The 25,825-nt window shown below is 43.3% G+C and overlaps 1 protein-coding gene and 1 long non-coding RNA gene across 6 annotated transcripts in view; one reads left to right on the top strand and one right to left on the bottom strand.

Annotated features, from left to right (window-relative positions):
* Nucleotides 1-25,825, bottom strand: part of LOC131134774 (neurobeachin-like) — a 189,247-nt gene that overhangs the window by 96,835 nt on the left and 66,587 nt on the right. For all 5 annotated transcript variants that reach the window (XM_058080375.1, XM_058080378.1, XM_058080376.1 and 2 more), the window contains 8 exons: nt 25,404-25,812; nt 19,517-19,659; nt 18,481-18,619; nt 16,871-16,998; nt 11,557-11,618; nt 7,889-7,953; nt 5,386-5,494; nt 1,760-1,926 (listed from right to left, as the gene is read on the bottom strand). In XM_058080375.1, the coding sequence (XP_057936358.1) occupies nt 1,760-1,926; nt 5,386-5,494; nt 7,889-7,953; nt 11,557-11,618; nt 16,871-16,998; nt 18,481-18,619; nt 19,517-19,659; nt 25,404-25,812 (1,222 nt within the window). The remainder of the gene's footprint in view (nt 1-1,759; nt 1,927-5,385; nt 5,495-7,888; nt 7,954-11,556; nt 11,619-16,870; nt 16,999-18,480; nt 18,620-19,516; nt 19,660-25,403; nt 25,813-25,825) is intronic.
* Nucleotides 18,333-20,972, top strand: LOC131134780 (uncharacterized). Its single transcript, XR_009131476.1, has 3 exons — nt 18,333-18,434; nt 18,506-18,660; nt 18,784-20,972. It is a non-coding gene; the product is annotated as an uncharacterized LOC131134780 (long non-coding RNA).

Raw genomic sequence — 25,825 nt, forward strand, 5'->3', positions numbered from 1 at the left:
TGCTCCTACGGAAGGTTCATGCAAATGTTTGCAGCCATAATAAACATATCTTGTAAAGTCAAAACAATGCTTCTGATTAGTAGAATATAGAAAAGTATGCACATGCATCTGTACTAATTATTAAAGCTACTTATTATAATAACAGACAGGATGGACAAAAACTAGAGGTCAGTAGACCAGGATTGTGTTCTTTGTTTCTTGTGTTGTAAAGTGATGATCTTTTATTGCATCCAATTGCATTACACTTAAACACTACAACTGAATGAACTTAAAGGAAAACTGCATTTTTGTGGGAATTTTGTCCATCATCTATAAACCTTATATGAGATGTCAACACAGCTTTCTCTCTTTTTAGTGCATTCCAATTATATAAAAAGCTATTTTGCCTAAATATACCTAAATAAACGCTCCGTTGACATCATTTTACCTGCATACTAACCAAGCTGCAGCGACACTGTTTTATTATTTTTGTTAACATATTTATGTCACAGAACTCCAGCTAACAACTAGCTGGCTGGCAATTAGTGTCACCACAAACTTGCTTACAGCGTACTGCACTCAGAACGCAATGGTCTACTACCCAAAGGTAACGCTACATATTGGAGCTGTAGTGCCGAGTTTTTGTTTTTGGAAAAGTTAACGCTAGGTGTAGCATTCTTTTCTATGTTGCTATGAGAAATCAATGTGTCCAAGAAGGAAGTTCTGGTAATGCACGGCCACATACTGTGAGTATTACATGTTGTCATGAATGTTACTACATAGTCAGTGCATGTATATAAAACTATACAACCTTGTTGGAGGATTTTGGAGGTCTTTTAATAGCCGGCTTTATAGGTGTGTCCCATAACATGTATTAGTGAGCCACCTCTTTTTAGCTGTTTCTATATCTTTAGAATTCACATAAGAGAGAAATTGGCTAAATGTGGCGTTTAAGTCTCACATAAGGGTTGTGGATGATAGGCTAAAGTGCTGCACGAGCACTGTGCTGTTCGGAGACTAACTTGCTTTTACACATATTAAATAAATGTCATTTGCCATATTTTACAACAAAAGCTATTTTTACACTTGTAAGACAGAGATTGTTGATCAATGATTGCACATTGCATGTACAGGGTAGCCACAAGAGCGCAGATCTACAAAATTCATTAATGCACACACAAAAGAAATTGCCTATTCCAAAACAAGAAGGCATCTCCATTGGCCATCCAAATTCTGAATGCATGCTGCAAAATCCATGTACACGGACTGCAAAAAAGATGGTGAATGCTTTTGCAACATAATCTATGAAAAATGAAGACGGGCTGCACTAATAACATCACGATAAATCAGTTTGTCCAAAAAGGACCGTCTTTCCTTGATCTTTCCCCTCTGCTACCCGGAGGCAGAGAAGTGGATCTAGCGCTTATTTTAACAGGACCCATGGGGGTGGGGTGGGATGGGGGTGGGGGGGTCAAGTCTGAAACTACCACCAGGTGTTGGTGTGTGTTGCTGAGCAGGTCAATGAATGCCTGGACAGCGGTGGCCAGTAGAAACATTTGCACCCCCCCCCACGCCAAAGCGGTGTATGAGCGGCCAATCAGGCATCCCTGTGGGGATAAGGCTACCCCACAATGTAATTGCATTTGCTGACCTCAACGTTGACCCTCTTGGATTGTGGGAAAATGACATTAACTAGCGGCTTCATCCCATCACTGAGTTTTTAGCTTCAACTTGAAGCTAGGTATAAGCGGGATGGTGAGCGGTGGACGAGTGGGCTCACCTCTGGCCCAGCATCCCCCAGGCGCCATGTTTGTTGGTGAGGATGTTGACGATCTTCTGCTTCAGCTGATTGGCTGTCACATGGTCTCTGTGTTTGGCGGCGCTGATCAGGTGGTCGCACATATTCTCTTCTTCTTTCCTCTCAGCGGCGTAATGGCCACAGTTGGACTGATTGAATTACACAAAATAAATATTATCAATTTAGAGGTTTTTTTTATTATAAAACATCACAATATGCACTGCAAAAAGTGACGCCGGACAGAAGAAACAACAAAGATTGCACGATACACATCCTCTAATGGAACATTTGTCACACTGACGAATGTCCCGGCTTCAGTCAACACACTTGAGTGCATGGCGATATTAGCAGACAGCCAAGAGATATATGCTGGCTCCCTTGGAGGAGCGCAGTAAATCACGGCAGGCGTGTGAAGGCAGTCCATTCCCTGAGCGAGGAGAGATGAGGCTCCCTGCTAGGCGGCGTGGACGTGGCTATTACACGAGAAAGGAAAATACTTTAATAGAGCCACAAGGACCATCACCTGTCAAGGATGGAAGAGCGCTACACATCACGTCGCAATTCAATTGTACTGTATTGGAAAGAATATATGGGCTATTTTCATTCATTTTGGGTACAGCGGCAAACCTCAGTTCAGCGTGCCTCAAATGATTAGCTTCAGTGTATATTGTATATTTTTTGTGACTTATTGTGAAGTATAAGACTCACATTTAAAGTTTAGCTTTAAAGTTTTATGATAAACTCTGGTTAACTTTGTTTTACACTTCTGACAATTTTCAATGTTAAAAATGAGTCACGCATTGTTGCATTGCCCCTTCAACATTTTGATTGATAGTTTTGTTGCTTTGTAACGCTTTAATATTAATGCAGGGCACAGCGTGCAGGCCACCCAACTAGGAGACTCAAGTTCGATTCCACCCTCGGCCATCTCTGTGTGGAGTTTGCATGTTCTCCCTGTGAGTGCATTTCTTCCCACATTCCAAAAACATGCTAGGAGAATTGGCGACTCTTGCCCGAAGTCAGCTGGGATGGGCACATTACACAATTCACAATTCTGCATGTGCAAAAAGGAGTAGGGAGAAGCAAAACTTATTCAATTCTACCCTCCTATTAAGAGTGGTAATTCATTTTTACACAAACGTTAAAATGTGACTGACTGTAAAACTGGACTGTTACATTTTATAATTGTGATTGTTTGAGATTATTTAGTACCCATCCATCATTTCAGCATATCTTGTGAGACCTCTGTGTTTTTTCTGGTCACACTAATTCCAAATGATCTATTCCTCACTTTTTGTTAAAGATAACACAATTGTTTATGTGCAACGTCTGATGCTCACGATGCTGGGAAATAATCCAGAATCATACACAGTATTGTGTTTAAATTGTATCCTCTATACATCCATCCTCTATACCACTTATCCTCACTCGGGTCACGGGTATGCTGGAGCCTATCCCAGCTGTCTTTCGGGCGAGAGGCGGGGTACACCCTGGCTCGCAGGGCACATAATCGTTCGCACTCACATTCATACCCATGCATACTTTTGGAATGTGTGAGGAAACACACGCACAGGGAGAACATGCAAACTCCACACAGACATGCCCAAGTGGAGAATCGAACTCAGGTCTTCCTGATCTCCTGACTGTGCGGTCTATATGCTAACCACTCGTACACCGTGCAACCATCTTTACAGCCTGTACCTCAAATTCAGCATGTTTGTGGACGTATTCGGCTCTCTTTCTATTTGGGATGAACGGTCCACAAACTGACAAAGGATTACATAAGCTCCTTCCTGGAATGCGCAGGTGTAAACATGCAATGTTCCTTAATGCACCTTCTTAAGCATTTTTGAAATAAACTAAACCATACAATTATCGCAAGCCTCCCAATCTACAGTATCTATCATGTTTCATGTGGATAAAAAGTAATGCAGACAGACTCCATATCTTTGCTGCTGAAATCAGATTGTCTTACAAAGCCACCCGGGGGTTCGGTGGGGGGAGGAACGCAAGCTAATATTCAAAATCTAATTTGCTAACAGAAGCTGGGAGCTAATTGAATTTCCTGCGTCAATTCTGAAATCTGTCAGATATCATACTTCAACATATTCCTCATGAAGCAGGTAACTCAATCTGTGCGCGTTACCACGTGATGCTGTGACAAATATCACTTTCAAGCATATGACGCGTCGCCTTGACACCGCCTTAATTGTAAAAATGTCTTATCTGCATCCTGGATCTTCAATCTTTGAGTGGTATGGAGGGGGATAATAAAGTGGAGGCTGTCTGGAGTTGGCAGACAGAACGGATGGGGCCAGGTACACTCCGCCCCCCCACCTCCGCTCTTCTTCTGACATTGCACATCTAGGCGTCTCCTCCAGTTTATCTAGCAGGTCAAGGATCCTCTGCAACTGTAAATCAAGCAGCTGTTTGAGGATGGCTGCTGTTCTCAGATAAGAAACTCATCACTCTCGATGTGTACAAGCTGCTAACAGAAGTGACACTGTGTGTGTTGTGTGTGTGTGTGTGTGTGTGCAAAATATTCAACCCTCTGTGGTTTGAAGACACATGCTAACGTTTTTGTGGTTTTCACTCTTTTAGCTTCAGAGAGGAAAAAAAAACAGGAATATGAATATTCACAAACATGATGATTTCTTTTTTGTTTTCTTTCTGACAGTATTCTAAATGAAAACAGATATTGTTGATGTACTGGCTACCAAAAATTACATTAGTTGTGTATCTATGATCGGAGAAGGGCATATATTCTTCCTACTCCTTTTCAGACAGTACAGTGATGCCCGAGGGGGGTATCAAACCCGGGTCTCCTAGTTGTGTGGTCTGCATGTTATATAGCATGATAGCATGTTGAAGTAAAATGTTTTAACTTGTTCCTTTCTTAATTATTATTGTAATTACTGCCATGATTGTCGTTTTATTGCTATTATTTGCTATTCAGTGTATCTAACTAATCTATGTAATCTTTATTTCATCCTATTTTCTTGATTTGTTCGAGTTGGAAATTAGATGAAAAATAAAGTAAAGAGGGGCTGCACGGCGGTCGAGTGGTTAGCGCGCAGACCTCACAGCTAGGAGACCTGAGTTCAATCCCACCCTCGGCCATCTCTGTGTGGAGTTTGTCTCTCCGTGCATGCGTGGGTTTTCTCCAGGTACTCCGGTTTCCTCCCGTTTTCCTCCCAGGTACTAGGTTAATTGGCGACTCCAAATAGGTATGAGGTAGGTATGAATGTGAGTGTGAATGGTTGTTTGTCTATATGTGCCCCGTGATTGGCTGGTGACCAGTCCAGGGTGTACCCCGCTTCTCACTCAAAGACAGCTGGGATAGGCTCCAGCAACCCCCACTTCCCTCGTGAGGATAAGCGGTAGAAAATGAATGAATGAATAAAGTAAAGAAATTAATAATTATGAGATTGGTTGCTTTTTCATTTTATATCAAACTTGATATAAAAACTTAAAAATAAGTTATTAAGTTATTGAAACCAAACACATGGAGAAAATGCATGCAACGTTACTGATGCTCAAGATGCTGGGAAAGAGTCCAGAATCATACACCGTATCGTGTGTAAATTGTCCATCTTTACAGTGTGTACCTCAAATTCAGCATGTTTGTGGACGTCTTCAGCTCTCTGTCTATTCAGGATGAACTCGGCCTCGTTGGCCACCCGGACTATGTGGTCCTTCATGGCGTGACACAGTAACCTACAGAGAGAGCAGTGCATTAAAGAAGTATTAGAGGCCGGGTGTGGCATAGGGTTCACGACTTGGTAGCTGCAGCGTTAAAGGAGGGGAGAGTAGCTCCATTAGTGCGCCGAAGCTTGTCTTCACGCCCCTGATTGACAGATCACTGCCTTCCACTGACTGCGGCGTCAGGCCAGCAGGCCCCGCTGACATGTCTGGCCCCGGACGAGTTTACGCGCAAATCCGCCCACATTCCCATTTTGATCCCACTACCTTTAATCATTGAAAACACCCGGGTTATTGTGCGAAGGCTGCATGCCATTTTACACATCATTAGACCCGCTTTGTTTTAATTAAAGCAGCCGTGGTTCCTCTCCAGTGCATGATACTGCCTGCAGTCTGCCTACTGTCCCGGGAACTAATAAGACTACACTACAATAAAAGACTTTAATCAGTATGTAAGACAGCTGAGCTGCACTGTTCCTAGAGTCAACATCACTGGTGAGAATATCATAGGTCATTGTACAAAAAGTGAAGTCTTATGTTACGTTATTTGAGGGGCTGAATAGTGGTAACAACTAATAAAACATATGTGTACATTCATATTTGCCTTATTGATTATTTACAAGTTTACAATTTAAGTTAATATATCAGTCAGTCCGGTCATGTCTCTGTTGTATATGTTGCAAAACATTAATTATGTTAAGAACTACTAAATTAAGAACGACTATTGGGAATCGGCTGTGCTCGAATAAACACCTGCTACACCTACTACTGCTAACATAGGGGATTGCTTAAGTGTTTATATACTATCTAGCGTTAGCACGGCAGCTGTGTACAGGCCAAGTGAGACAATGAGAAATGGATCATGTGTTCGCAGCACCTTGGACAGCGCTGTGCACCGCCACTGAATGCAACTCTTTGTTCCAGTGCCAACCGGGGCACTGAGAGAAGCCTGACTGGGCTGCCCAAAGGCCGAGCCGGACCAGATGGGTCAGCAGATGGGCAAGGAGCCTGAGCCTTCCCTGATCTACTCAACAGAAAACCCTGAGTCTGGCCACACCCACAGAGCAGTGGGGAAGGAGGAGAGCACGATGGGCGGATCATGAGGAATTTGTGAGTGTGCAATGGAATATTCTAGTTTTATACACAATCTTATTTAGATTCATCACAACACTGTTTAGGTTAGTTAGTTCAAGGTTAGCTGTGGACTCAATAGAAATGAACCACACGTACATAATAATCAATCGTGTCACTCCATTTTCGCACTAGTCTACCTTACAATCATCACATTATTCATTTATCTACTGTAATGGTTCAATTAACAACCAAGTACCATGTATTAAAGGCATATAACCGCCTGGGGCCTGCAATTAGCGTTGGGTCATAAAATAGGCTACTTCCATTTACAACTGTGGCTATAGAAACTATGTAGGCTATTATTAAACGATTACAGTAGTTGATTGCAATGCATCGTTACTGTTAAACATCCACCAGCTTTATCGACCTCTGCGTGTGCTTTAAAAATTTGCTTGCACTACTCCCCTGTTTGTGGGAAACTCAGTTACACTTGCTGTAACACTCATCTGCTGAGAAATTTGCTCAGTAGCACTATGACAACATCAGTTCTGTTACTATTGTGTTGTGTAATATATTTACTGATAAATTACCATATGTTCAAAGGGAGCTACAGATGCACATGATATATACAGTATGTATATGTACACATAGTATGTATATACTGCATATACACATACATGTACATACGTAAATACTAGGGCTGTCAATCGATTAAAATATTTCATCACAATTTGTCCATAGTTAACTCGGAATTAATCACATTTAATCACAGATAGAAATATTTTTTTATCTATAATAAGTCGGGGAAATCTCTTTGTGTTAAACGATTCGGCGTGCAACTACAACGATAATGACATCCAATTTTATGTACATTATATACATTTCTAAACTATGGGCTATTATTTAAAACAATACAGTCAGCAAGCATATTTTTATATTACCATTTTTCTTTATTAGCATATTAGCTCTTAAACTCGCCCGCAAACGTTGAGGAAATTCAAAATGTGAGCGAGTGCGACCTCTCACACTGACACAAAAATGTTTTGTTTATTTGTGTCAGCTCAAAAAGAAAAAGATTTGTTTATTTATCATACTGGTTACAATAATTACTTTTCAAAAGAATAACCTCTATCCAATTATCGCTAAATTTCAAATAATGCCCCCTCCACTTTGCGGTTTAGATACATAAACACCCCAGCTATAATTAGAGCATTTACAGTATTAATCTAGTTAATTGTTCTTGCCTTGCCCTACAACATAATGTTCTGTGTATAAATAAGGATGCTTTGCTCTACATCAATATTAAAAAGTCAATGTAGCTCATTGATTGCACACCTTCCTTCGTTGATGAGCTCAATGAAGGCCAAGCCGGCGTTCTTCTGTATGGAATTTTGCCATTCCTGAAAAGAAAACAATGTTAATCTGGTGATAGCCTTTGCAACAATTTAGCATGTCAGAAATGAGTTGCCAAGATCACGTTACCATTGGAATTGCATATTTCAACTAATTTGGTGTATATAAATATGTACTGTATATAGTGGTTATGGCACAATGGTGGCAAAGTAAAAAGCCGTCCACCACATGTGATTGCCCAGTCTTGCTTTGTGAAAAGATCTGTAAATACTGCAGAGATGTAATTGCGGGATGAAACTATATCCTCTCACTTAAATACTGCCATATCCTCTGGCCTTTGCAGTGATAGATTAGTGAGCCTGGAAGGGATCCGAGCCTGGGGTCTGCCCTGCTTGCCTTGCCATTTGCTCTCAGAGCATGTCTCACAACATGCTCTGGAAATGATTAAAAAGACGTTTGAGAGTGCGCCCCTCGACATTGTGGGAAAGTGGGCTCTTCGTGTACCCTCACTGAGGTGCAAATGGAGGGAAAAACTGAAGTGAGTGAGCTGAATAACGTCAAATATGAGGTTTGCCTGAAAGCATACAGTTGTAGTGTCCAAAGGTTTTTCAACGAGGGCAGCATACGGAACAAATGAAGGATTCAGTCTGTCACTTTAGTACATTTTAAAGATAAACAACATCATAGTCCTGTGTTATATGTGACACAGCAAATTAGAGTAATAATTTAATCATTATTTACTTCATTTTATTTTTACAATATGCTGAGGCCAGTCAAAGGTGAGTCCAAAATGACCCAGAGACACACTTTGGCTAGCCCTGGTCTACGGTTATATGCACACGGCTCTCACAAGTATTTTAAAAGCCTGCAGCATTTGTCAGAGCATTTTTGCAGTTTTTGGTTCACGTTGTCCTACCTGACACATAGCGATGCACGCAGGACTGCTCACTGTGACCCGTGGATATGTTAATAACAAGATACAGTGCAAACAAACTGCTGAGCATCTGGTCTCCAAATGTTCCTTATGACCCCCCCCCCCCCGCCTCTCCCCACCTCCTTACACAAGCCATCTCCTTTCCTCCTCTTCCTTTCCCTTCCTCGGTGTCAGCCTGTAAAATAAGCTGTTCTGGATCTGGACAAGGATCATGCACAGCTCAGGCGCTCACGTGACAAAAATAAATACAGCAATGGAAGGTAGGTGCGACACTTTTGAAGCGTGACACGTTCATGTTTGCTATCTTGGATTTTGGTAGTGTAGCAAGTGACAGCTGAAGGGGAGACACACGCATCATCACATCAGTAAATCTTCATGTAAAGCTCTGAAGTAAATGGACAGAGTTCATGGACATGGCTGGGTAACTCTATCGGTCTAGTTTTACTCTTCTCTTCTCTTTTGATTTGACACACAACCTTTGATACAAAAGGAATTATTTATATAGTAACAATGCAAAATGTAGTTAGAATTTAAATTATTTGTACAAATTACTTAAATTACGCTGTACATTGTTCATATTTGATGTCATCTATTTATTCTCCACATTATTATTTATTTAGTTATTATTATACGGGAGCCAGGTAACGACATTTCGTTAGCAATTTCACTGCTGTGTTGTTGTGCAATGACAATAAAGAAAGTCTATCTATCTATCTATCTATCTAGGGATTCCAAATTGTCCATAGGTATGAATGTGAGTGTGAATGGTTGTTTGTCTATATGTGCCCTGTGATTGGCTGGCCACCAGTCCAGAGTGTACCCCGCTGCTCGCCCAAAGTCAGCTGGGATAGGCTCCAATGAGGATAAGCGGCGTAGAAAAAGGATGGGCTCATTTCACTTAATTCCCAATGGGGACAGTTTTTGAAAGTCAACACGCATCAAGGAATGGGTTCCTCTGTTTATAGCGATAAACCTGCATTGCATCAGAGAGCCGTTTCAAACATTGTGGTTATCTAACTGAACCAAAACCATATGGATATTGATGAAATGTAGTGGATGTGATGCAACTGAACTCAAGAGCTGGTCAAGTGGCCAAAGAGTGACGCAACATGTTGGGCAACATTGGACGCAGGGAATGCCTTATTCTTTGCAAGAAATGTGCATTTATACTGTCAGCGACATTACAGTTGTTGACCTCAAATTCCATAGCTCCAATTTTTGACAACAGTTTTGGTCTTTCATCTCACTGAGTATCAAGTATTTGGGCCGTTTGAATCCGACCTGTCAGTGCACATGGAGCCTTTGCTTTTATCTGCTCAGCGATATTCTCCACATCTGGAGACCTTCCATCACTAAATCTCCACTGGCTCCACTTCTTCCCGCTCCCGTCAACCCCCCCCCCCCCCCCCGCTGTCCATATTTAAAACTGTTACAAGAAACAGAGCCGCTTGACCTTCTCCTTTAGCTGGTCACGCCGAGGAAAGGCGAGACGCTCTGTGTCTGCAGCCTGGACGAGGCGCACCATGATTGTTGCCATTAGCATGCATAAATAAGAAAAGGCGGATCATTAGCACACAATTATGCATAAATCTGACAAGTCACAAAACACAGTGGGGTTAAAGGTCAGCTGAGTGACCTCCTGGCTGTCCTAAAGCATTACTGCAAGGAAGATTTGTTGGAAGTTGGCATTTTGTACGCTGGGTTCTGCAAAGTCAGTTTAATATACTTGCAACATCTGGGCAAAAGTATTGGGACACATGCAGATGACACCAACAGGATGAGGAAATTGGACATGTGCAGGTTCTACTCTTTGGGAAGGCTTTTTGAAAGTGTCCATTTTTCCTTCATGATGTTGTGAAAAACCACAACTTGAAAAGTAACCATTTGAGGACTTATTCCATCAAATCAAGTCAAGAAAACATATTTGTTGCTATTATTGTTAGCAAACAGAGAAGTAGTCCGTCTCTGGGTGAGAGGCTGGTGAAGGACGAGAAGCTCTCAGGTTCAGCATCAAGGACTTTGTCGTTTGATCGATATCGCAGCCTAAGTTTCATCCCAAGAGCCTCTAATGGCAGAAACCTCTTGAGCCACGGTAATGCTATCTCAGGAACGAGGAGGTAGGGGGTTGGACCCGGTTCCCCTAACAGCATGTTGATGCTCTCATGGGCAATAATTCCAAAAGTCCCGCAGCAAAGCCTAAGAAAGGAGCGCTTTCAATAACTCAACACAGACTGTCCATTTGGAAAAGAGTGTGCAAATAACGGCCCCCAAACAACAGAGGCAGAGCGCCCAGCTGGAGAGGACTTTGGCACTGCAGATACCACAGAGCGACAATCCACCGTCTCGTGTCTGGATCCAAAGAGCGGCACCAAGTAATGGCTTCCTTATGGCCTCCCGATGCAAGACTGATGGGCTGACACAAGGTATGTTAAATATCTCCCCTTCTGACTGCTACATCAGGGCTCTGACCTCGCTTAAAACAAGGGCTTAACAAGAGCCTTGGCCAGTCGTCTCTGAGGTAATCAGTCACCGACGCGCTCGCATGAGGTGGTTCCTCGAGGGGGAGGACGAGGTGAGGCGAGAAAGCTGCTGCTGCTGCCGGTTGTCAGCAGCAGGAACTTTTTACATAAACAACACAATGATAAGATAAGCAGCAGCAGCAAAGGTGGACATACGTTTTTCCTTAACAGACACAGAAACAGGGGGGGGGACTTACTTGAGAACAAAGCAGCATGACAAGTTCCACCACTGACGTGCTTGACTTCATGCACACTAGACCTGTAGAGACAAACAATTAGTTCATTGACGTCACATAGAACCTCCATAAATAGTTAACGTGTGTTTTGTTATTTTTATTGTGAGTAGTGGTTCACTTCTTCTTTCACTTAAGCATGCCGCACAAGTGAGATACAACATCACTTAAGTGTTTTATTGTAGCGTAAATTCCAGACTATTGATGCACCTTAATATATGTAAGCTGTAGCAAATTTAACGTGGGGGAAAAAAGTTAGCTCTGGTGAGATGTGATCTGCTTTTCATCGGACTTCAACAACTACCACAGTCCAACCAGAAGATGTAGTAATTCTACACTTGATCAAAGCTACGTAAGGTTTATCAGATCAAAACAGGATTGCTGCATAACACTTGAAAACATGTGATATTGCCTTGCACTACAGCTACCCAAATGCACCACTTTCTGTTTTAGCACTCTAAACATCATCGGAAGTGTACTTCTTTTAGCCACAAATGATTTGCATCATTGTTGAAGTCGCAGAGTTCAAAGTGTGTGAAACAAGTAAGAGCCTTTAGTATAGAAAATACGGTACATAATTTTTTTTACTTACATAGTACTTACATTTACTTATAGTAAGTACATAACTGTGACAGTTAAAAAGCTAAAATCTTACTTTAAAATGTCCCATACAGTTCATGTATGTTTTATGACCGCAACAGTTTGCACCAGTAACATATTATTCTGATGTCCATTCAGTATTTGTACAAATTGGAGGCTAACCAGCTTTGTGTGGTCAACCAAAGAGGAAAAGCACAGTCACAGATGACCACAATGTACCCCATCTTCCACTCTTTGGGGTTTTGTCAGCAGTCTAATATGGAGGCACAATTAAGAGTCTGCCTATTAGAGCAGTTGGTAAATTAAAAATCAATCTAATTAAAGTAACTTAATTTGTATAAAAAGACCTATATAAAAAGGCAAGCTGAATCGGAATGAATACGATTTTTTTTGGGAGGGAAATGATTAAGGCTTAATAACGGTATGCCAAGGAAACTAATAGTGATCAGAACTCCAGCACCCCACTTTCACACACTCTCACACACTTATCAAACACCTACGTCATTGACGGCGATCCACACAAGCAGACAACGCTCTAATGAAACGGGGGGCCAGGTGTAAAAAGCTCATTTGCAGAAAGAACGCCTATCGCCTATCTTTGTAAGTAAGCATCTTGCAACTGCAACTTTCACTCCACTCTGCTGCAATATACTCAGCAAAGTTGAAAGTGTAGTCATTAGTAAAGAAAAAAAAGGAGAAGGCAACTCTCTTGTACTCATTAGAGGAGAAGATGTGGATGTCAACTGAAAGACAGGTCGTCACTGAGAGAAGATGCTCTGACAAACATGCACAGAGCAGATGCAGTGTGCTTTAATGGCTTCATTGGGAGGGCCTTTCACACAGCACTTTTGTATATGGGAAATGCTTCTGTGGGTAGTGTTAGGGCAGGGAGACAGCAGTTAAAACATCATTATCAATATAGATGGAATTAATGCATGGTTGGCTGCACGGCGGTCGAGTGGTTAGCGCGCAGACCTCACAGACCTGAGTTCAATCTCTTTTTGCATGTTCTCCCCGGTTTCCTCCCACATTCCAAAAACATGCTAGGTTAATTGCCGACTCTAAATTGTCCATAGGTATGAATGTGAGTGTGAATGGTTGTTTGTCTATATGTGCCTTGTGATTGGCTGGCGACCAGTCCAGGGTGTACCCTGCCTCTCGCCCGAAGACAGCTGGGATAGGCTCCAGCACCCCCGCGACCCTCGTGAGGATAAGCGGTAGAAAATGAATGAATGAATAATGCTTGGTTAGGGTGCCGTTAGTACTTGACTATGTATATTTTTTTTAAATGATGGCTTTGGTATGAAAAGTGGGTCCCAGGTTGAGAACCCATGAAATATGCTATTGATACATTTGCACTGCCACTTGTACATCCGTTTCTATTCATCCTCGCAGAGGCAGCCCAAAAGGAGCAGACTGTAAACCTTCTGAGAGGAAATGACCCTTCTCTTGTACCGGGGGGGGGGGGCATGGGCGACCTCTTGTTACAGCAGTGACACACCGCCACATAAGTCAGTCCGCTGTGACGCGGGAGTCAGGTGGCCAACTGACCCTGGCCTCACGCTGGTGGACAAACTAAATGCGTTCTATTTAAACGCGGCCTGCCAGTCTTTTCCTGTAAACAGCGCCAGGGGTTAAGGCGGTGGGGTGAATGTGGCATTGTGGGGGTTGACGTGCCACGCAGGGGGACAGCGCACAGGCAGGCAGCGGCCGTCACAACAGCAGCAGTGTTCACACGAGGGCCTCGGCCGGCATGCTATGGCGCGGAGCTCAGGGTGCACTCAGCGTAATTGCCGCAGCGACCGCATGTCTGCAGGGGGAGATGGAGGGGAAGTAAGGGGCGAGGGTGAGGCAAAAAAGGGCACAAGGGGCACAAGGGGGCTAATCTTAGGGGTGATGGATGGCTGGTAATTACTCGTAAATAGAGCGCCTTTGCACTGCAGCACAGTATTTCAACTGTCTGCTTTGCCTTCGCAGAAGCCTGCAAGACACGGAAGGAAGGAGTTTGGCAAACTCCACAACTGGTAAAGATTACCACAGATTAGATAAATATTTGCAATCCATGTGTGGTTGCACGTCTCGGAAGCAGAGAAGGTAGCTGTCTATCTTGCCACCTTGTTGGTGGTGAGGTGGTGGGGGGGTGAGGGGGTGTACCACTGACAAATCTCATGCTCCGCTCTCCAGTTTGTCAGCTTGGTCAGTCTGCTGACAGATTTGAGTGAAGGGCTAACACACATATTCACACTTGTCGAGGCTATGCTACCTGACTCTTCAGTTCCCAACCCCCCCTGACTCACACACACACAAGCTGCAACAGGGAACACGCATAAGCACATAACAAACACGACTATTTGCATCAATGTGAAAACAACAACAATTCTCATTTCTACCGATATTGACTGAAGAATTCAATGTAAGGGCATACATACAGTAGGTCGGCCAATAAATTATAAGGCACACGTGACAGTAATGTTTGGCCCTCCAGCCTGTAAAAGCCCAACACTGCCATAAAAAAACAGGCTTTGCTACATATCTTTAAAGATCATTATGCTCATTTCCGGCCCTTTGTATTGAGTTGTGGACCCCTATAGCGCAGCTACACAAGATAACTCGCACAGAAAATGTTTGATATCTTCCAGAATCTGCACCTATTCCACCTGTGTTTTGTTGGTTTTCCAAAACCATCTGTTTCAATTTATTCCACCCACAGCCCACCTCTGGGCACGCCCCCTCTGCTGTGATTGGCCCCCCTCGGTAGGGCTGGGCTATATGGACCAAAACTCAGATCTCTGTTGCTGAGTTAGCGCCGTTAGCGCTTCCATCTCACATTCACCATGACGACCGATGGTAAACAGCAACCTTTATATCGTCTTTTTCACTGTTCACTCCCACTATGCAGCCAGCAGAGATGTGGATGATGACTCTCCGGTCATTTGGCATAGCAAAGGGGTGCTCAAAGCTAACAGCTGCTCTCGAGTGTAAACAATGGAGCAAACATCCACAGCTGCACACTTGCTTAAGGGGTTGGTATGGCCAAAAAACAATAAGAAAGTAATAAATAAAGCACTAAACACGCAGCAGAAGATACAGAGCTGCCGTAACTAGCTTGCACTTGGGTGGCACCATCTTGAAACATGGAGACCTCCGCATCAAATCCAGTTGATATTGATATGAACGATATGCTTGTTTTTGATATCATGCTGAAAATATTGGTATATCGTCCAGCCCTACCCTTCAGCTTGTAGTAGAGCTTATAGCTTATACCCGGGCAAGTCAGTGGCCTGCTGGATGGAGCCGGTGACTTCTCGTTTCATCAAATAGGCTAATGATGCTGCTGTTAAAATGTGCTACATTGTTGCATGTGACTATCGCATTAGCATTAAAGCGAGAGACACACATAATGCCATGTTCAGCATCAAGGCCAGATTTTGGACAGATTGTGGGACCACCAAGACTTACTTAAAATGCTTGGAAAAAATATAACATGGGTACTTTAAACTGCACATGCGGCTGCAAAAGAATAAACAGTGCAAAAATTCAATCAGTATCATGCTGGCCGCAATGAGGCAATGCATGCATTTAGTGGACATGAAACAAATATGCTTCATAGAAGTGGGTCAAGTGGCATCAGACCATCTCTCTTACTGATGTTTTTAGTCCACGTTCGTCCTCCACACAAACCGCTGAAGCTAATATTGGTTTAGCTTCTTGTTAAAAGATCACAGTTTGGCATCAATCAAAGGCAGAGTTATTATTTTTGTGTCTCGCCAAGTGCCTGGAGGCCACACACAAACACACACACGCACACACTCAAGACTGCACACAGAGGCCAAAACTTTGCAAATATTCACATAAACGAGGTAGTACCTCTGGCGGTAGTGACGGTAGTGGCTGCACGATGGAGTGAAAGTATGCCAAACAAAAGCAAGAGATACACACACAGAAGGTCACAGAGGAAACGCTGGAAACATTCAAAACGCCACAAGCTCAGAATAAGACTAAACCAAAAGCACAGGAATTGAACAAGTCAGTGCAGTAAAGTGTATTCTTAGGCTTGCATTTGATATCTAGGGTGATCATATACTGTACAAGAGCTCTTTTACAGAGAGCTACTTCTCAAGTTGGTTAAGGGGTTAAATAATGGCAACAACTCTCTGTACAATACAGGGACACAATTAGAAATACGACAGACTTTTGCCAAGGCATGAAAATGCTAGGAATGTCCCATCTGACTCATTTACATGACAAGCAGAACAATATAGTCATACTCCTGTTCTGCAGGTTGTAAAATGCTGAATACTACTGTACATGCTTCCTCCTTTAATATCATCATTTTATTGACAAGGGAGCCATATCACACGGCATCACCAAGAAATAGACGTGTGTTAATATACTCAAATTCCTGTTCTATGGTTATCATCATCATAGTTGATGGGGAAAGAAGCCAAGGAAAAAGTAAAATTCTGCACATTACAAGATATAGGGATGTATTGCAAAACATCAAATTTGTTTTATTATTTGTTTGTGCAACTTCAGTGATGTATTTTTCCCCCAGGGTTGACTTTGAGGTTCAACTATGTTATTTTTTTCTACAGCTCTTGCAATAGACCTTACTTGGGTGTGCAGGTGTACCCAATGATGTGGCCCTTTCCTCCTGCTGTAAAATAAGCATACGTACCTTCTATCAGCAGCTCCTGTCCGTGGCTACCCAGCAGGGTGCGAGACAGGAAGGGTGCAAAGTCCACAAAAATCTCCCTCAGCAGGGGTGCCACCTTCTCCAAAGCTCTCTCCAGCTTTGATGTAATACTGCAGAGGGGAAAGGAGGAGGAAGATTTAATAATGATTTATGGGTCGACCAGTTACACACATGCAAAGTTGATTTAATGGTGGGGGCTGAGGTAAGTGACACATTTTAGGGGCTACAAAACCAAAAGAGATGTCCACATGAGTACAGTTCCATAAGGGAGTGTTTATATCACTTAAAAAAAAAAAAACACGCACTGTGAACACACTCAAATTGTGGCTGTTGAGGTACTTGTTTGCGTTCTTTGTTTGGGGGGGAAACACTCTGGCTTTTTTTTTCCACATGGGATGTCTGTCACTGGAGGCCAGAGAGGGACTTCCTAATCTCTAAAGCGCTCAGCTCTTTACATGCTGCAGCCTGACGTTATCAGAGTGCCTCAGACAACTAGAGAGTCATGCCGTCCTACCAATACAAGCATAGATAGCACCGAAGCTGGAGGGCAAAACACCGACTTGGACTCATAGAAAAGGGGAGGTGGTTTTCCCAACACGTCACAAAAATGTTTGGCTACACCTTACAAATGAAGCACTGCAAACTTGGACCATAATAGAAATATTGTTAAATTAAAGGGACTGCATGCAACTCACTTCAAATGACATTTTGTGACAGCAGAATATATAAGAACAATCCACTGGCTAGCATAGGGATTCACAATTTTCTACCCAGGGCCACATCAGATATAGAGTGTATTTCAAGAAAAAAATGCATCTTAGCTTTGTGATATAGGTGAAAAAGTGTATCGTGAACATGAACTTTTGCCTTTTTTTCCCCCACTTTTGAGTTTTTTTCTCCCCAAATATTTAAACTTTCTTCTTCAATAAACTGTTTCATAATACTGTATTATGACTTCAGTGCTATAATAGTATAACTTTCCCCCAAACATAATTTTCTGATTTTATACAACTTAAAATGTTTTCATTTTTCTCTAATTTGTGTTCAGTAAAGCGTAATTAGTAAACAGACTGCTGGATATGTGGACAAATGCAATGCTCCTGGCTAATATTGGCCAATGACATTATTTTAACCACCAATTTAATTCTGCTATGATGCAGCAGAGACTCTTTTAACAGCTACTTGCACTGTTTGAATTTTATGCATACTCTGCTATGCTTATTACTGTGCTTGGAGGTTGTGATGCCCAACTACAGTACATCTATTGTCACTGATTTTGCATCTATGTTTGCCACATTTGCCCATGAAATGGAGCTATCGTTGAGTCCCAGGGTTACACAAGGCTACAGCGGGCACCGCTGCCATGGCAACTGATCCTCTATTTGTCTAGAGGAATACACACGAGTGGGGCTCTCGGGTGGGGCTGTCACAAACTATTAGAGCAAGAGGAGATGAGTCAAGGTCACTCTCACACAAAGAGATGCCACTTCATTGGTGTGTGGGGATTCGGTTAGTGAGCACCATTTTGAGAGTTTTCATTGTGGAGGTGAATGATGAAATTCCAATAATATGGCATTTTGAAAATGATTCACCTCATGTTTTCAACTGTGTCTTCAGGCATAGGCGCCACTGTCTGCACAGCTGGTAGATTCTTACTAGTGGCGCCATTGACGAGACCAGAGGAGGAGGGCGTGGATGAGGAGGTGGCGGCGGCGGCAGCATCGACAGCTCCTGCATGCAACAACAACAACAACAGTGCAAATGAAAAGCAGGTAATGATGAAGGATGTTTTTTTTATGCCATAGAAATGAACCTTTCATTATTCAGGTTAACGGTCATAAACAGAGTTGTGCCACTGCATTGAGATGTGTTGACTGATTCCATGTCTCCTCCAGATGCTAAGAAGAAGAAAGGAATGCAATGCAGACAAAAGCCAGTCTGGCTCTTATCAGTGAAGTGTAGCAGTCAGCATGAGTTCTATGCCAGTGTGAACAAAAACAACGAGCTGCAACCTGAGCTGATTTAGAGATGGCACAGATAAAGATCTAATGATAATCTGAACTAAAATCATCGGCTTCAGATGTAAAAATTATATATTATATATATATTATAAAATTATATAATTATAAATCACAATTGTTTAGTGTTCGGCTCCCTCACTGGAGGGGAAAGGTCAAACAATGTGAGATCACAAGGTCTGGGTGGATGCCTTTGGCATTGAAATACTGGCCTCATGCCTGTTAAAGTTCATTGAGGAAAGGGGATTTTTTTTTCCGGAAAAAAAAAAAAAAAAAAAAAAGTAGCTTCTCATAGTGGATAGTGAAGGTGTGCTTTCAAATAACTTGACTGCTGGACATCTGCTGTAAACTCAATCCATGGACATGACAGAGCTTGAGGTTGCTTAAAGAAGTATAAAGTGTGCTGGAAATACTCAATTTACCAGCGATATTTCAATGGAAGTGTTTCATTTAGTTGCATAAGGGGGAATTCTGGAGGCGGAAACAAAGGTTTGCATTGTGAGGCAGCTGCAGGCTGTTGGGAAAGTAAACACCGCCATCTAGTGGAAAACATCTGACCCAGTGCAGATTTTGGGTGGTTCCACATAATTTAAGCTTAAACCACACTTACCCATGGTGTTGATCATGCTTTTGGGGGTCACGGAGGCAGCAGCAAATATATTGGGGGCCAACAGGCCAGAAGAAGGACTTCCACCCACTGTGGTGACGGCGAGGCCTCCATGGGAAGGCCTCTTCACAGGCACCACCACACTCCTGTAGACCAGAGACACAAAACGCAAAATTTACACATGCAAGATGTCAGCTATGACCTACTACACTTTCCTTTTCATGTGTTCTTTTGCTACTGGTGGACCTCTGCCCTCCCAGAGTGGAAAAGGAAGCCCTGTGTGAGCAGCAGGACGTCTGCGGGTCATCTAGGGAAGAACTCTGACCCCATTAGTGTTTATTACTATACAGATATCAAGCTCAAGTTCTGTTTTTGCACATGGACCACTGATTGGGAAATGCCTCAAGATCATTTTAAAGATAACGGAATGTAAGAACTATTTGCTCCCCTGACAGGAGAGAGAAGTCACGTTTTTGTCCTCGGTATGTCTGTATTTGGTCTTAAGGTTGTTTTTGTAAAATGTCTGAGCAGGCCTGTTTGGTCTCCAGCTAAGCCTGTTGGCGTCTGAGTCCGATCTCTGGAAAGCCTCAAGAGAGACAACACACAATCATTCTGTTTAGTGTTGCCTGTTGCAGGAAGAGATTGATACGCCGAGAGAAAGTCATCAGTTCTGAAACAGCCTCATCATCCTGTAGTCTGTGATGTGGGTGGAAAAAAAAAATAGCACTGAATGACTTGTCCCCATTTAGAAGACTCCAAAACGTATAATGTAGAACTGTATTGTTCCCTAGTGGACACAACGCTAAAGACACAGGCGCAATGATTGTTAATTTGTAAGTTCTCTGCAAAATTTTATAACTGATCTGGGTTCTACTGCTTATTTATTTAAATCAAGACATGATAAATGTATTATGAACACATCTGTGTGATTAACCATTGTGTCTCTTATGGTTGTCAGGCGGGTGGTCTACAAAAATAAATACACAAATCAAACAGACAATTTACAACTGTGGCTGTAAACAATTTCCAGAGGTCATTTTTGAAATTATAGCTGTATTTTTTAGTATCATGAGGAATTTTGCCCATCATCCACAGTCAGAAAACACAAGTATCATGTACAATGTTTGCTCCTAAGACCGATTGGTGCTGTGTTGTGTTGTGCAACTTTTATAAATGACCATATTATCAGTGGGTTTGTCTTCCCCACTTTCTCAATCATTATTGAAGTTAAAACATGTTGATATATTGTTATATTGTATATAATTAAATAGAAGTAACAGTCTCTCTCCAATTAATTCAATTACCGATTGTTTCCAATTAACACCCAGGTAATAATTACGTTTAATTGAAGTTTAAAGTATTTTATGGATTCAATGTGTGCCTACTGTATATTCTAAACATGAAGTTACACATTTGGAGCTCTGCCTGATGATAAAAACAAAAATTACATAATTTTATGCTGTTTTTCTTTTCTCCTTGCAGCAGATCAAAACAGAGAGAGAGAGAGCAGGGGCTTTGAAAGCTTCATAAAATATTCACATTTGCAGAGATAACGCGGTGCTCTGAAGCAAACTGATGACAAGTATCATTTATCTAGCACACCTTTGTTCTGCTCTCCTGCGTGAAACATCATTGACAGATATCAGAACATCTCTGGTGAGCGAGTGAGCCGCTGGAGGAAAACGGCCTGCGTAGAGAGCGTTACATTAGATGTGCAAGATGTTGATAAAATGTGAACCATGAATAATTCAATAGCCAAGCGCTCATGAATCATGTATAGATTATCTAGAGCATATTTTATTAATAGGATTGTCTTAATTGAGTTGTGGGGAATAAAGCCAGGATTAATCTCGGAATGAATATTAATGAGGTCTGAGGCAGAGGGAGATTTGGTGTCCTGTAAAGCATAACTGCAGAAATGTTTCCTTTGCACATCCAACAGAGGATTTAATCTAATCTAGCAGTGTTTTATTTAGGAATACAAAGGAGGAAGCGGCAATTCAAACCAATTATGTTGCTTCATTATGGTTATGATGAATATGTCGTGGCAGACAACCTCACAGAGTTCATTTTGGAGGAGTCACTGCACAATCACTACTGTACAACCATTACGCAAGTGTTGCTATGACTAGTATCATTGCACACATGTTTCTATTACTTTCCAACTACGAACAAGGGGTTCTGTACATCTAGTGTTCTGCTATTACACAAGCAGTACAAAAAGTAATGTACTTCTATACTAGTACTGTACAATCATCACATGTGTACCATGCAGATTAATTCAGATCCACAATTGCACAGTCGGATCTTTTCATTAGTACCACTAGTGGTATATAATGGTGGTATATGTACTATACCACCATTCCTAGTACTGTGAATCATTGCACATGTACCTCTACTGTTAACACATAATTATTTTGGTTTGTGCACTCCAACAATACTACAAATGTACGAGTCGTCCTAGTACCATTGCACACATGCGGTTATCACAGTTCTACCTTTGTATTAGTATTCTTATATTGTACTGCTACTGGACTATAGCACCATTGCATTTTTACACAGTACACTTACTGCACTGACATTGCACAACTATTCCTGGCGCGGTGCTGCACTCACAAGAATTCCTAGTACAGTATTGTACTACAGCTGGTCTATACCACAGTATTCCTAGTACTTTACTACACCTGGATTCATTTGATGATTATGAAATGTACATCACTGTACTCATCGCACAAACACTCTTGTACAAACATTGCTCAACAATTCCGACTAATGTAATAAAGTGCTGTATTACAAATATTCCCCATGGATCACCATAGCACAAGCATTGTGCACACAAGCATTCCTAATACATTGTGGGTTAGGGGTTTAGTGAGCAATGTGCCCCCCCCCCCCGATGGCAGGGTGAAACCACACACACCCGCCAACCAAGTCATTTGCCTCCCTGCTTTCTTGTTTTTTGATGTTGTCATGTCCAATCTATGGCCATCCTGACAGCAGAATGAAAGGCCTGTCCATGCTGGCAGCTCATTTGGCTGACAGGTGGCCAACAATTAGACACTACCAAATGGGGGCCAGAGTCAGGGTGGGAGGGACAAAGTCGTATGCGTGGCTGGGGACGGTTTGTGTGAAAGCATTTCAAAAATGATACTCTTGGCTGTAGAAACTCATTTCAAGCTGCCACGTCCCATTAGGGCTGTGAGCTGTGAGGTCGACAGGGCTGGGCGCCGCATGGCGTGAGGCCGCTTCTGTTTAATCTGTCATCAACACTCTGGAGACCCCCCTGCCCTCCATCTTCTTTCCACATACTCTCCCCTATTCATCAGCTCACCTCAGTGGCTGCATACATTAGAAGGTGAGGTCTCCCCCATTGTAGCCCCCAGCTCGTGGAGAGGACTTTTGATTATGCTAGAGTGACCTGCATTTCTTCCTCGACGATTAATCAAGCATACATGGTAATGATCGATTTATGTCTTTGAAATGTGCACACAGAACTAGTCAGTGCTTCGGCATTTCATTAAACTCTTTAAAGGTCCCCTATTGTGCAAAATTGACTTTTTAATGTGGTTACCATGGTAATGTCTAGAGTAGAGGGGTCTTGCACTGCACATGGATCCAGAGTCCGACATGACAGTGAAAAAAGTTCTCCCATTTCAGGTTTTTGGCTTCTTACTTTGTCTTTCTAGTCCAGTTAGTTTAACCTCTTAAATTTAGAATAAATAAATTGGAGTCTAATTGGTTAGATAGGTGGCTTGCTGTACTTCCAGCGGAGGCCATCTTTTATGTCCCAATGTGGCATAAGCCAAGCCATCAGTAGTGCATAATGTGTCCGTCCATCCATCTATTTTCCTCAGCTTATCCGGGTCCAGGTCACGGGGGCTCTGTAGGAAAGCCCAGACTTCCCGGGCTCCGGCCACCTCCTCCAGCTCCACCAGGAGGACACCCAGGCGTTCCCAGAGACTTAATCCCACCAACGTGTCCAAGGTCCAAAGCTCATGACCATAGGTGAGGGCACGAACATAGATCAACCGATAAATTGAGAGCTTTGCCTTCCCGCTCAGCTCTCTTTTGACCACAAAGGTATGGTACAGGGACCGCATTACTGTAGACCTCCCGATCCCACCTTCCCTCACTGCAAGACCCCGAGACACTTACACTCCTCCACCAGGGGCAGGACCTCATTCCCATCCCGGAGGGAACACTCCACCCTGAGAACCATGGCCTCAGATTTGGAAGTGCTGAGTCTCATCAAACCGTTCCAGTGAACGGTGAAGGTCACAGCCCCGAAGAGGCCATCAGCACCACATTGTCCAATAGCAGATATGAGATCCTAAGGCCCCCGAACCCGACTCCCTCAACGCCTCGCTGCGCCTACAAATTCTGTCCATGAAAAGTGTGAACAGAATCGTGACAAAGGGCAGCCTTGGCGGAGGCAAACGTTTACCGGAAATAGGCTCGACTTACTGCTGGCAATGCGAACCAGACTCCTGCCCCGTTTGTACGAGGGCCGCTTGGCACATAGTTGTCCACCACGAATCACATCCAAAGTCAATAAAGTGCACAATAGCACTTCTTTGAGATACACATCATCAGTAACAGCTCTAAAACAGCTCATTAGCATTGAAGCTTCAGACATAAAACAGCATGTTCCCAGTAGGGCTTGCTAAAAGCGCTTTTAAATATTCTGAATTTCAGCATCAAGGCGAGATTTTGGGCATCACACTTCAAATTGTGGGATGACATAAAATTATGTGGGGCTTCTTATAATAATAAATCACTGTGGGGGAACGAAGATAGGTTTGTAGCTTAAATTGTAGTTTTTCAATAGCAACTCTAGCCCCCTCTAACAATGACCCTTAACAGGACAAGCTGTATAGAAAAAGCTTTTTTTTTTTTTTTTTTCTCAATCCATCCATCCATCTTCCTCCGCTTATCCGGGTCCGGATCGCGGGGGCAGCAGTCTTAGTAGGGAAGCCCAGACTTCCCGGTCCCCTCCTCCATCTCCACTGGTAGGACACCAAGGCGTTCCCAGGTCAGCTGTGAGATATAATCCCTCCAGTCCTAGGTCTGCCCCGGGGCCTTTTCCCGGCTGGGCATGCCCGGAACACCTCACCAGGGAGGCATCTGGGAGGCATCCGGACTAGCTGCCCGAGCCACATTAACTGACTCCTCTCGATGTGAAGGAGAAGCGGCTCTACTCCGAGCCCCTCCCGGATGACTGAGCTCCTCACCCTATCTCTTAGGGTGAGTCCAGCTACCCTACGGAGGAAACTCATTTCAGCTGCCTGTGTCCGCGATCTCACTCTTTCGGTCATGATCCAAAGCTCAAGACCATAGGTGAGGGTGGGAACATCGATCGACCGGTAAATTGAGAGCTTTGCCCTACGGCTCAGCTCTCTTTTCACCACGACGGTCCGGTACAGCGTCCGCATTACTGCCAAGGCTGCACCGATCAGTCTGTCGACCTCACGCTCCCGCTTTCCCTCACTCGTGAACAAGACCCCGAGATACTTAAAGTCCTCCACCTGGGTCAGGGCCTCATTCCCAACCAGGACGGAGCACTCCACCCTTTTCCGACTGAGAACCATGGCCTCTGATTTGGAGGTCCTGAGTCTCATCCCAGACGCTTCACACTCAGATGCAAACCGTCCCAGTAAACGCTGAAGGTCGCAGCCCGAAGAGGCCACATGAAAAGTGTGAACAGAATCATGACAAAGGGCAGCCTTGGCTGAGGCCAACGTTTACCAGAAACAGGCTCGACTTACTACTGACAATGCGAACCAGACTCCTGCTCCGTTTGTACAAGGAACCGATAGCACGTTATTTTTTTGTTTGTTTTTTTTTTTAATCACATTGCTGATGAAAATCCCTGTGTGTCTGTACTGCATACCTGTCAAAGGAGTGAAACTGCATGGGCAGAAAGGTTTGGGCCTTGACGGCAGGGTCCGGGCAGGACACCGGCTCAAGTCCAGCCTCCACGCCCTCCACAGGCGGTGCCACCAGGCTCTTCAGAATCTCCTTAACATTGAGCCCCTTGTTAGCGAGGGCAGAGGAGGAAGGCGGCAGCTGCTTCATCACCTCCACAGTTGGCTGCTCAGACAGACCTTGCAGGGACGTCTTCGCCAGGCCTGAAAAGAGCTTACTCATTGCGTCTGGCCCTCCTGCCCCACAGCCTGGGTCAGATCCATTAACAGCGCTGATGACCTGCTCTGTTCTGATAGTGGAGTCTGCATGGGGAATGAATGGCTCCTCTGGTGGTGAAGAGTGGTCATTGCTGTTGGTAAACGTCTGTGGTGGTTCTGCAGCAGACAA

Source organism: Doryrhamphus excisus, chromosome 8, assembly GCF_030265055.1.
Source record: "Doryrhamphus excisus isolate RoL2022-K1 chromosome 8, RoL_Dexc_1.0, whole genome shotgun sequence".
Lineage (NCBI taxonomy): Eukaryota > Metazoa > Chordata > Actinopteri > Syngnathiformes > Syngnathidae > Doryrhamphus > Doryrhamphus excisus.